General features: G+C 44.3%; 1 protein-coding gene across 7 annotated transcripts in view; it reads left to right on the top strand.

Moving 5' to 3' along the window:
• PTPRT (protein tyrosine phosphatase receptor type T) overlaps window positions 1–12840 on the top strand; it is a 1099906-nt gene that overhangs the window by 421544 nt on the left and 665522 nt on the right. For all 7 annotated transcript variants that reach the window (XM_081556965.1, XM_081556964.1, XM_081556963.1 and 4 more), the window contains one exon: window positions 6219–6334. In XM_081556965.1, the coding sequence (XP_081413091.1) occupies window positions 6219–6334 (116 nt within the window). The remainder of the gene's footprint in view (window positions 1–6218; window positions 6335–12840) is intronic.

The following is a 12840-nucleotide window of genomic DNA, read 5'->3' as shown; positions in this document are numbered from 1 at the left end:
ACGGATTTCTCAGAAGGCAGGTCAGGTGGTCTGGTATTCCCATCTCTTGAAGAATTTTCCACAGTTTGTTGTGATCCACACAGTCAAAGGCTTTAGCATAGTCAGTGAAGAAGAAATAGATGTCTTTCTGGAATTCTCTTGCTTTTTCGATGATCCAGCAGGTGTTGGTAATTTGATCTCTGGTTCCTCTGCCTTTTCTAAATCCAGCTTGACCATCTGGAAGTTCTTGATTCACATACTGTTGAAGCCTAGCCTGGAGAATTTTGAGCACTACTTTGCTAGCATGTGAAATGAGTGCAGTTGTGCAGTAGTTTGAATATTCTTTGGCATTGCCTTTGGGATTGCAATGAAAACTGACCTTTTCCAGTCCTGTGGCCACTGCAGAGTTTTCCAAATTTGCTGGCATATTGAGTGCAGCACTTTCACAGCATCATCTTTTAGGATTTGAAATAGCTCAACTGGAATTCCATCACCTCCACCAGCTTTGTTCATAGTGATCCTTCCTAAGGCCCACTTGAGTTCACACTCCAGAGGGAGAAAAGACACTAAATAAATAACTAATATTAAATAGATCACTGATGTAATTTTAGATTGTGATAAGTATTAGGAATCTAATAATTGTGAGGGACTGGGATGTGAAGGGGCTCCTTAGGTAGAGTGGTCAGGGAGATGTCTTTGAAGATGTGGTCTGAGCTGAGGTCCAAGTCATAGGAGGAGTTCACTGTGAAGGTTAAGAGAGGGGGCATTCTATGCAGAGGAAAGGGGAAGTGTTGAGGCCCTGCAGGGAAAGCACCTTGATACTGCCAGAGTATCCTGGGCATGGGAAGCATGGAGGAAGGTGTTTCTCAGTGAAAGGGAAGCAGGGCCCTGAGCATGATTGTTGAGTGGTTACCTTTGAACCTAAGTGCAGGGAAGCACTACCAGAGGGGTTTATGTTGGGGATGGATAGGATGTCATTTAATTGTTAAGAGATCACTTTGGCCGTTGAGTGAAAGATAGGTTGAAGGAGGAAAAGAAAAGGAATAAAGAACTCAGGAGACCAATCAGGAGGACAGTTCTGGAGTCATGCAAGAGATGGTGTGTCCTGGACCAGGGTGGTGGCAAGACATCCATTCACCATCCAGCATGTTTAGTGAGCATGTACTCCATGCCAGGCGCTAGTCTGGGTTCGTGGGAGGGAGCAGGACAAATTCATTCTTTGCCTTCATGGGCAACTTCCACTGATGTGAAAGAGACTAAAAAGAAAAACAAATAGTCAGGTAATTAGCTGATCTATAACAGATGGTACATTAGTCCACCAAGGCTGCCATCACAAAATACAGAAACTGGGTGGCTTCATAAGAATTTCCTTGTTCTCATAGTTCTGGAGGCCCCCAGATACAGGTGCCTTGTGTGTCCTCACATGGTCTTTCCTCTGTGTACAGGTGCCCCTGGTGTGTCTTGTGTGTCCGAATTTTCTTTTATAAGGACAGCAGTCAGATTGGGCTAGAGCTCTCCCTAACAGCCTCATCTGAAGATAGTCACCCTTTTAAGTCTCTGTTATCAAATATAGTCACAGTCTGAGCTATTGAGCATTAGGGCTAAAAAGATGGGAATTTGGGGGGGAGGGGCTCAGTTCAGCTCATAACAGATGGTAAACTGCCATAAAGAAATTTAGAGAGGGAGAGAGGTGGTGGACAGATGAGAGATGACTTTAGGAGGTAGAATCCACTAGTCCTATGCAATCAGAGGAGGAGCCAGAGGCATCAAAAATGGTGCCCTGTTAGATTTCTAGCATAATCGCCTGGGTGTTTGATTCTGGGGAGGAATTGCTACCTTTCAAGGTACCTACTGTGCACAGGTCCTAGAGTCTGCTCATGAGCTCGAGAGTCGTGCAACCTGCTAGTAGCTTCTGAACTGACCTTTGGACTGACAAGTGCTTTTCCCACAATCGCAGCCTTAATGCATTTGTGATTTCACTCACCATTGTTAAAAATTTAGCTATATTAAAAAAAAAGAATACATCCTCTTTAGATCCTCAGGCTTTGTAATTCTCCATTCCAGTTCTCTAAAACATTTTTTAAAAATTAACATACGGTCAGAGTTTTATCAATAAGTGATTCCACTAAATATTCCAAAAATTCCAGGAGGCTTAATGCATGATTTGCAATTGTACTCTCCATTGATTTGAGCTGAAGTAATGACTCTAAACACTTGCCTTGTAGCTTCTAAAATAGTGACCAGAAGTTAGGTGTGATACTGAACAGAAATTTATTTTCTCTTACAAACTGAGACCTCTCCTCTATATTTTATAGCCCATTGAACATTTTTGAGTTATTCTGCAAGTATTTTAGCCATAGTTACCCTCTGCTGCTGTTTTTCTGTGTCACCATTAGCAGGGCCACTGCAGTTATAACCATGGATGGTAAATGTCAGCACAATTTTCCACTCTGTTTCTAAGTTTCTAGCTCCTAGGTTGACTTTTAGAGTTTTTTCAACATTTTGTTCCCCATCACAACCTTGTGGGGCCATGTCACTGAGCCCACGGTCTGCAACACGTTTTTAATGTATGTAGTACACTTTCTCCTCAATTGTGTGGCTTCCTACTGAGTACTGTCAGGTTTAAAGAGCGAGATAAAGGGCACAATAATATGTCTTCAGATGCTGCACTGACATCTGCAGGAGCTTAAATGTCACCAACATCAAGGCGTTTTGCCCCAAATGCACAGCCAGTTTTCTGTTAATCCCATTCCACAGGGTCTCATTTTTGGGGAGCTAGGTCTCAGTGGGGAGTGAGTGTGGGATGCTTAAAAACCCCATGCTGGTGGCTGGTCTGGGCCCTGAGGTTGTCTGTGTTTGTTGGAAGTTTGATGAGTTAAAGCGGGTGGCCTCATATCTTTCTTGGAGCTGTCGATGCTGGAGGAAGGTCACCCCTGGGAGAGGACAGGGCTCAGGGGGAGACTGGAGTTGGGAGCTGGGCTGGGAGGAGGATGTGGAGGCCAGGAACTTCGAGAAGTGGACCACACTGGTCTCCAGCATAAGGGACATCCCCCAGAGAGAGATTTGTCATGAGCTGGAGATGAAGCCAGGACTCAAAGAGTGATGGTGTGTGGAGAGGGTGCTAAGTAGGAGGAATGTGGTCTGGAAAGGTTCCTGTGTTGAGAACCACAATCTAGGGCTGGGGTGCAAGTGATGCTTCAGTGTGACACCTGCAGGGCTGGGGGCATCTCTGGACCTAGGGGTTCAGCCCAGGCGAGACTGGCCAGTGGACATTGTTCCCTGTGAAGCTGTGTCTCAGAGACCACCAACTAGAAGAGTGTGCCTATAGTCATGTTTTGTTAAGCCTGCATGATGTTTTAATAAATTCAGTCAAGATTTTAGGGACTTCTCTGATGGTCCAGTGGTTGGGACTTCATGCTTCCAATGAAGAAGGCTTAGATGAAATCTTTGGTTGGGAAACAGATCCCACGTGCTTCGGGGTGTGGCCAAAATAAATTAATTAAATAAATGATACTAGCAACTATTTTTTTGAGAGGATTTTAGAATGAGTGTTTTCACCTAAAGCCTGGATTTCTCATTTGCCGTAAGAAGTCGAATGATTGGCTATCTCAAACATAGCATTGTTGTATGGCCATCATCTGCTGGATGTAGGGAACTGCTAGCTGCCCCCTTCCCACAGGTCATGGGGTCCTCATCACTCCTTATTGTGTCCTCAGTGCTAAGGCTGGTGTCAGATTCCAGTTATTAGCGTGCTTGCACTGCTGCTTTTCTGATACAGAGAAATCTTTATTTTCCCCCAAGTCTCTATGAAAAGTGGGGAAATGAAGACGGGGGCAAGGAGGTGGCAATTTTGTTTTTGTTTGTTTTACACTGAACCACTTTCTCTCTTTACATAACTGTGAGACTCCTGCAGGTGCGTGGGTTCATTATCTCTGCTATATGTAAACCCTTGGTGCTTTACCGGAATTATTAACACCAGGGGCCATGAAGTCTCTAAATTCTCTATCACTGAACCTGGAAGGGAGGGAGGAAGACGGATTGCAGATGAAAGAACCAAGGGATGAGGTCTGTTGCTTCAGAGAAGGGAGGAGCCAGGAGCAAGCAGGAGACATCGATCCAAAGCAGATCGCACAAGTCCCAGAGGTTTAGCCATTTGCCCAGGGTCCCCAAGGGTAGAGGGAGACCTCCCTTTGAAAAACCCAACACAAAGCCTCACAACACTGGCGCTAAGACTCCACGCCTCCTCCCTGCCATGGAGTAGATGTTTCTCCCTCCTTCAAACTGATGGCAGAAACGGGGCTTACAGGGTTCACACTATCCCCACTTAAACTGATAGTTCCAAAAATAACATTACAGAATTATACAGGAGAGTGAAAAGGAAGCCATTTCAGACAATCAAAGCAGCATGACATTTGTCAGGCTGACTAGATACATGGATCCTCAACTCTGAGAAACTCATGAGGGAATGGGCCTTGGACTCTTGATGCCATCTAGTCGTGGGGCCCTGGGGGGTGGCCTGAGGGGGACTCTGAGCTGTTGTCACTTTGTTTAAAAACCTGAGCAGCCGGTGTATGTTTTCACACAGGAGGCCTGCCTGATCACGCCAAGGTCTTTGGCGTGTGTTGAGCATTGCAGGTAGTGACACAGTTTATGGAGCAGATAGTTCAAAGTGTGAAGACTATGGGGGAAAATGCCACAGAAAGGGATCTCTCATGATAAAATATTCCAGAGCAACGAGAAGAACCAGGAGAATCAGCACAGCTTTGCCCGGGAGCTCTTTCTTTGAACCCTGGACTCTAGGTGAAGTCATTGATCTCTTGCTGCCCACGAGGCAAGAGAATGTGCTGGTTAAATGCTAAAATTTGGGGCTAAGACAGACCTGGACTGAATTCTGTTCCTGTCATTAATATCATGTAGCAATGGACAAATTAACTTGGCGAGCCTTGGTTTCTGCATCTCTGAAAGAGAAGTAATAGTAGTCTACTTTAGGAATGTTATTACGTTAACTTCATTAAAACATGTAAAACACCACCATACCTAGCATTGTAGGAGCTTTCAGTAATGATGTATTATTATTGCTTGTCTGTCTGGGTATTTGAAACCCTCTGGAAAGATAGCCAAGGACCTTCATTGATCTTCTTAAGAAGTCTCCATTTGATCACATTCCAGAGGCGTTCATTGATTGGTTCATCATTGATTTAGTTGATATGATAGAGATCCTTGGCACTTTTGTGACTTGATGAAGAAACTCATTCTTCTAGACCTAGACTGTTAGTCCATCCGTCTTTGGAGAGCTCGCATAGGTGAGGACCTTTCTCCACAAACAAGGAAAGAGATGAACCCAGGTTACCCAACATAAAACACACGTTTATTTCTAGAATGGATTGCCCAGGGACATCATGAGATTCATTTGAAAGTCCTTTCCCAAGTCTTTGGAATAAATGCCCCACCTCCTTCCCATCCTGAGTTATCATAAAGAGCGCACACTCTGAACAGGTCTTGAATTCTCTATGCTTCAGTTCGTTCACTATAAAGTAGAGATAATGCCATCACCAACTGCATTGGGCTAAGTGAGTTACTGTATGTAGACACGGCGTGTGACACCAATCACGTACTAAGCCGTGAGTGAATGAAGGCCACTGGTGTTCTCCTCCTCCTTTCTTCCATCTTCTTCTCTTTGGTCCCCACCACCACCACCATTGTCCTCAGTATCAGCATCATCACCAAGGCCAGGTGTTGTGGGGTCTCAGGTGCAAAGGTGTTTCACTTCACTTACTTTCTTTCTGCTTACCCAGGCTACAGGGAGGTATCTTGTAGGGTGAGACATCCTCCCCTCCAACTTCCTCTTCCAAACATGGCAGTTTTGCCCAGCAGCTAATAATAGGGATTTTGAGGCTCTCAGAGACCTGGACTCCTGTCTTGCCTCCCTTAGTTTCTGGCTGTCTGACCATGCTGGATCCCGTAACCCTTCAGAGCATTAATTTTCTTATTGCTAAAATGGAGTTACTGCCCACGCTGTGGGTTTTTATGAGTTTTAAGTAAGGTAACGCATGTAAATGTCTTAGAACAGTACCTGGCCCATTGTAAGTGATCAGTCCACAGTAGCTCTTCACTGAGTCAGGCCATCTCCCAAGCACAAATGTGCCTGCCCATTGTCCATTCTGAGCTGCCATCCACTGACAGGAAGGCAGTCAGGCTGTTGAATGCTGTCTTCATATGCTTTTTGGCTTCTCTCTTAGGAAAAGCACCTCATTTTCTGCGGCTCCAAAATGTTGAAGTGAACGTGGGGCAGAATGCCACATTTCAGTGCATTGCTGGCGGAAAGTGGTCTCAGCATGACAAACTTTGGCTCCAGGTAAGGATGGGAGGGGCCAACTGCTCACACCTGTGCAACCCTTTGCGAAGGGGAGAAAATGTGTACCGTGAAGAAGGGCTTGGTGGGGAAGGGAAGGGGTGTTTTTCATATGCCTCTGTTCCTTGGATGATACTCTGCATCCATGATCTTGTTAAATTTTTTTGCTAATTCTGTTATGTAGGCATCGGTATTCCCATTTTACAGATAGAGAAACTGAGGCTACAAACATAAAAGTGCCAGAACTAGGATTTACAATTGTGACCTTTCCAAACTTCTCTTGAGGGGACTCCCCTGTGGTCCAGTGGTTAAGACTTCACCTTCCAATGCAGGAGGTGTGAGTTCGATCCCTGGTCAGGAAGCTGAGATCTCACATGCTTCATGGCCAAAAAACCAAAAACATAAAGCAGAAGCAATATTTTAACAAATTCAATAAAGACATTAAAAAACAAAAAAACAAACTGCTCTCTAACAAACTTTGTCCCTTAAGCCCAGATTTCCAGGGTTGAGGCAAACTGAATATTTTAGATGCTGAGTACATTTGCATTTCCATATTACTTTTATGTCAGTTTCTACAAAAAAGCCTGTTAGGGTTTTGATGGAGGTTTATTGCATTGAATCTCTAGATCACTTCGGGGAAAACTGACATCTTAACAATAATGAAACTTCTCACCATGAACACAGTATATTTCTTTAGTTATTAAGATCTTTAGTAATTCCATTAAGCAAGGTTTGTAATTTTCAGTATCCAGGTCTCGTATGTCTTTAGTCAGACTTATCCCTAAGTATGTCTCATTTTTGATGCTACTTACTGTAGAAGACTTTTAAGAAAACTCAGTTTCTGATTTTTCATCACTAGTATATATAGAAATATCATTGACTTTCCTATATCGATCGTGTACCCTGCAACCTTGTCAAACCTACTATGGCTATTTAAATTTAAATCAATTAAAATACCTCCAACTCAGAACTCAGATGCTCAGCTACACTAGTTACATTTCAAGTGCACGAGAGCCACCTGTTCTCCTGGCTACCATGTTGGACACATACAGAGAACATTTCTAATGTTGCAGAGAGTCTTATGGGAGAGCGCAGCTCTATGAAGTCATCACTTCCCATTCAAGAAATGAGGAATATGGCTCCAAAGAAGCTGACTCCCATTACCTTGAACTTCATATACTTAAAGGTCTCTATCATCTCTTCTGATTGACATTTTGGATGTTGGTCCTTAGCTCACTCCCAACACACTTTGATGGAAGTTCAAAGTGTCATTTCTCTTCTTGCATTTGAGCCCATTTCCTGCAGTTGGAAGATCCCTGGGCAGTGAAAGCACATCTGGGGGCTTCTTTCTTGCTTCTTAGCAGTAAAGTAGAATAAAAATAGCAGTAAATAATAATATCTGTTCCTCCTGCTTCCTGGGGCTGCATGCAGACCACAAAATAGCACAGGAAACGTCCATGTGTCACTCAAGGATTAAGTAATGCTATTTATTCATTATAGTTAGTATTAAAATGCATTAGGCTCCCAGGAAGCTCTGTCATTTCAATGGTGTTGCTTCAGTTGGGTCACAAGAATAAGAAGAGACAGTCATAGTACATTCAGCATCTGTATTTGGGCTTTCCAAATATTTTATGAATGTTATTGCTACAGTTCTGAGTGTTGTGTGCTCCAAACCTTGAGTCTAACAGCGGAAGGATGTTCAAGCAGAATGTAATCGAAGTTTTGAAGAAAATAGACAGAAACACAAGGTTTAGAACTCTTCTACATCTTTTTTTTATCTACTTTGCATTGTAAACCAAACCTTATTTCACAGAACGCTTTTCAGATGGCTTACAGTGGAACATAAAGCATAACAAGATAGCATAAATTAAAAGTGAGGCAACACAAGACAGAAGGAAAACAACACTTGGGAGCTGATCAGATGCAAAAAACCCTGCATTTCTGTACGTCCGCTGCTGCTGACAAGTCACAGGCAGAGCCCACAGAACCACGGCCACCGACAGAAGAAGGAAAGCTTGGCAGCTACACTGTTCACAGTGTCCCTGAGATAAACACAAACCAATTGCTCCAGAAATTCTAACTGTTGTTCACACGGAAGCCAGACAGGAATTGCTCCCAGGAGTCCTCATAAAGAAAACAACGTGTGATGTAGGGAACAACATTTTCCACCGCAGTCTTACGAAGGGCGCACAAGTGATTCATAGGCTTGTTTTCCATAATGATGCTCTGGGTTAAAAGCAGTTTGGGGGGACTTCCCTGGTGGCCCAGTGGCTAAGAATCTGCCTGCCAATGCAGGGTACACAAGTTCGATCCCTGGTCCGGGAAGATTCCACATGCTGTGGGGCAGCTAAGCCCATGCACCACAACTACAGAGGCCCCGCGCTCTAGAGCCCACGTGCCACAACTGCTGAAGCCCATGTGCCTAGAGCCTGTGCTCAGGAACAAGAGAAGCCAACGTGGTGAGAAGCCCGTGTACCACAACTAGGGAGTAGCTCCCCGCTCGCCGCAACTAGAGAAAGCCCATGCACAACCATGAAGACCCAGGGCAGCCAAAAATGAAATAAACAATGCATACAATGTCTTAAAAAGGCAATCTGAGGAATGGTCATTGAGGGAAGAGATGGGATTGGTGGTGTGATATGGGAGAGGCCCCTAACTCTCTACTAATCCATCTGCAGCCTGGGATCCTTCAAATGTATCTGGAGAGTGAATAGCTTCCATAACTAGGAAACCACCAGAAATGTTGTTTTTCTCATCTATATTTCAGGAAATATCGGGAGGTAGATGGCTTACACTATGCTCTCTGGCAAAACGCCCACTTGGCCAGTTAAGTCCCGGTTTACAAGTCCCAGCTTACATGCAACAGTATAGTTGGAAGTAGGTTAACATCTTTCTATAATGTATGAGATGCCTGTCATGACACCTGCCACCCAGGGGACAGTCGCAGCCCTGATCTGAGACGGGGGGGCTAAGGCTGTGGCAGATTTCTCATGAAATACTGCTTTGGATTTATTCCAGCGTCTAGAGAACCAGCCTGCAGACTTGCCAAGTTCTGTTCCATTCACAGGGCCGGGGCGGTTCAGCCTGAGAATTTCCAAAGTGAGTGAAACAGACACTTTGTGGCCAAGAGTCCATAGGACACCTGAAGCAGGCGTGTCTTTCAACAACGTTATTTCTTGCTGTAGCTGCCAGGATAAGCTGACCAATCACAAAGTCACTGAACATGGACATTTTTAAACTGCCAGTTTTAAGTTGGGGAGATAACGTAGTGACTTTATTCGAAAAAAAGTATGTCAGTAGCCCTTATTCCTGGCACTGGTTAGGGAGCAGTTGGTGGACTCGGAGTTAGGGGTAGATCCCTGTGGCCTGTTGTAGAGAATGCTTTTCTTTTCTATAGAACAGGGATCTACAGCCTGCTTGTCCCTAAGGGCTTTCAGATTATAATATAGTAAATTAAAAAGGAAGACTACCCACACCCCTATTTTGACCCATCTGGAAACTTAATATGTTCCTTGTTGTTGTTTAGTCACTAAGTCATGTCCGACTCTGCGACCCCATGGACTGTAGCCTGCCAGGCTCCTCTGTACATGGAATTCTCCAGGCAAAAATACTAGAGTGGGTAACCAATTCTTTCTCCAGGGGATCTTCCTGACCCAGGGATTGAACCCGTGTCTTCTGCATTGGCAGGCAGATTCTTGACCGCTGAGCCACCAGGGAAGCCAATATACTCCTTAGAAGACCCAGTCTGCTGGTGCCAGCTTTTATGGTATTATAGTGCAACTTCTGCATAAAAATCGACAGACAGGCTTATCCAGAAATGTGTATACATGGACTTCCCTCGTGGTCTAGTGGTTAAGAATCCACCTGCCAATGCAGGGGACACAAATTTGATCCTTGGTCCAAGAAAATTCCACGTGCCGCAGGGCAACTGCATCTGTGTACCACAACTACTGAGCCCACATGCCTAGAGCCTGTGCTCTGCAACAAGAGAAGCCTCCGCAGTGAGAAGCCCATTCGCTGCAACTAGAGAGTAGTCCACGTGCAGCATGAAGACCCAGCACAGACACACATAAATAAAATCTGGGAAAAGGCAGACAAAAGCTAATTAAAGCCATGAAATTAAAAGACACTTGCTCCTTGGAAGAAAAGCTGTGACCAACCTAGACAGCATATTAAAAAGCACAGACGTTACTTTGCCAGCAAAGGTCTGTCTAGTCAAGCTACAGTTTTTCCAGTAGTCATGTACAGATGTGAGAGTTGAACCATCAAAAAAGCTGAGCGCTGAGAAATCAATGCTTTTGAACTCTGGTGTTGGAGAAGACTCTTGAGAGTCCCTTGGACTGCAAGGAGATCAAACCAGTCAATCCTAAAAGAAATCACTCTTGAATATTCATTGGAAGGACTGATGCTGAAGCTGAAGCTCCAATACTTTGGCCACCTGATGTGACAAGCCAACTCATTAGAAAAGACCCTGATGCTGGGAAAGATTAAAGGTGGGAGGAGAAGGGGATGACAGAGGATGAGGTGGTCAGATGGCATCACCGACTGAATGGACAGGAGTCTGAGCAAGCCCAGGGAGTTGGTGATGGACAGGGAAGCCTGGCGTGCTGCAGTCCATGAGGTCGAAAAGAGTTGGACATGACTGAGTGACTGAACTGAAAGTTATAAACAAGCTCATCTTGTTCTGGGATGATTTCTTCCTGAGCTGAAGCATGTAGTGCCACGGTCTCTGGTGCAAGAGCCTCATTCATAATTCACTGATTCCTTATGTGATGTGTTGGCCTGAGGACTTCAAACTTGTGAATTTTTAAGCATATTTTTTAAGCAAGTAAACGGTGTGCATCCTGAGTGGAAGGTCAAGTAAGTGCAGCAGCCTACAGTTTGGGGAACTCTTTTGAAAAAAGGAAGAAAAGGACAGTATTCAGAGTGCAACTAGATGGAACCATAGTGACAGCATTACCTGTGCAGCACTGTGAAAATGTGCCTGGTGCAGCTTTTCTGGAAAGTAATTTTGCAGAAGCTATCTAACACCTTTAAATGTACATATTCTTCCAGTAAGTAATTCTACTTTTGGGAATTTACCTAAAAAAATAACCAAAGACAGAGAAAAAATTTACCTGCAAGAGTGTTCAACGGGATGAAAAATTGAAAACAACCTAAATGTCCCAATATAAGGGGCTGATTAAGTAAATGGGGCCATTAAACATCAGGTTATAGAAGTAGATTTAATGCCATTTTTACAATATACATTTAAGTGAAAATAGGAAGTTATAAAACAGTATGCCCAACGTATTAATTCTATATCAAAAAGCAACCACATGTACACGCATATTTACACAATTATATACATACCTGTATAAATGTACACATCTAACACTGTAAAACACGTATCAGAATACTTAATGATTGATTGTGATGATGGATGATGAATTTTTTTTTTTTTTTAATAATTTTATTTGGCTGCACCTGGTCTCAGTTGCAGCACACAGGATCCTCAGTCTTTGCTGTGGTATGTGGCATCCCTTAGTTGTGTCATGGGAACTCTTAGTTTCAGTATGTGAAATCTAGTTCTCTGACCAGGGATTGAACCTGGGCCCCCAGCATTGGGAGCTTGGAGTCTTCGTTACCAGATCACCAGGGAAGTCCCTACTTTCATCTTTAATCCTTTCTGTTTCATCCAATTATTCTAAAATAAATATAGGTAACTGATGTTAACAGAAAAAAAAAATGCTGTTTAAAAGGGGGAAAGATGACCACTTTTTACTAGGTATAGAATATCCTAAGGATGGCAGGAGCCTTCACAGGACATAACAGAATTAGAGGTAGTTCGGCCAGAGATGCAGGAGGTATAGGAGATGCAGATTTGATCCCTGGGTCAGAAAGATTTCCCTGCAGAAGGGAGTGGCAACCCACTCCAGTATTCTTGCCTGGGAAATCCCATAGACAGGGGAACCTGGTGGGCTATAGTCCATGGGGTCGCAAAGAGTCGGACATGACTGAGCAGCTGAGCGCACACACACACGTACACACCTGACCACAGAAGTGGCGGCAGCGGTCACCATTGAGGATATGGGTTAAGTTACCCTCAGCCTCCCCATCCGCCCATCACCACCACACTAGATAACTGTTCATTAAGGTGGTAGAGGTTTAAAAGTATTTTTATGTATTGCCTGGTCTTTGTCAAAGATTGTGGCCTGTGAGATCCACACACTTCTCAGGGGCTCTAGGGCAGGCCCTGTCAGCCCCACAGCAAGGTGGACTTGCAGGCCTCCCTGCAAAGGATTCAATCCATTGGAGTTTGTACAGCAAATAATATCTGAAGAGTCTCAGAAATGAGGCCATGCGTCCAAAGTTTCTGCACAGATCGCAGGAGGGGCACACATGTGTTTGGACAAGTCATGGGCATTGTTATGGGGAGCAGACCCTAATCTGGCAGAAGAGGCTCCTGCCCTGTGAAGCCATCGGCGCAACAGCAGCCCACTGGAGCTGACGAGATAAGCAGGCGTGTC

This window comes from Giraffa tippelskirchi, chromosome 13 (genome assembly GCF_054371585.1).
Source record: "Giraffa tippelskirchi isolate mGirTip1 chromosome 13, T2T-mGirTip1v1.2.pri, whole genome shotgun sequence".
In the NCBI taxonomy this organism is placed as follows: Eukaryota; Metazoa; Chordata; class Mammalia; order Artiodactyla; family Giraffidae; genus Giraffa; species Giraffa tippelskirchi.
The sequence above is the reverse complement of the archived record's forward strand: the minus strand, read 5'-3'. Positions and strand labels throughout refer to the sequence as shown.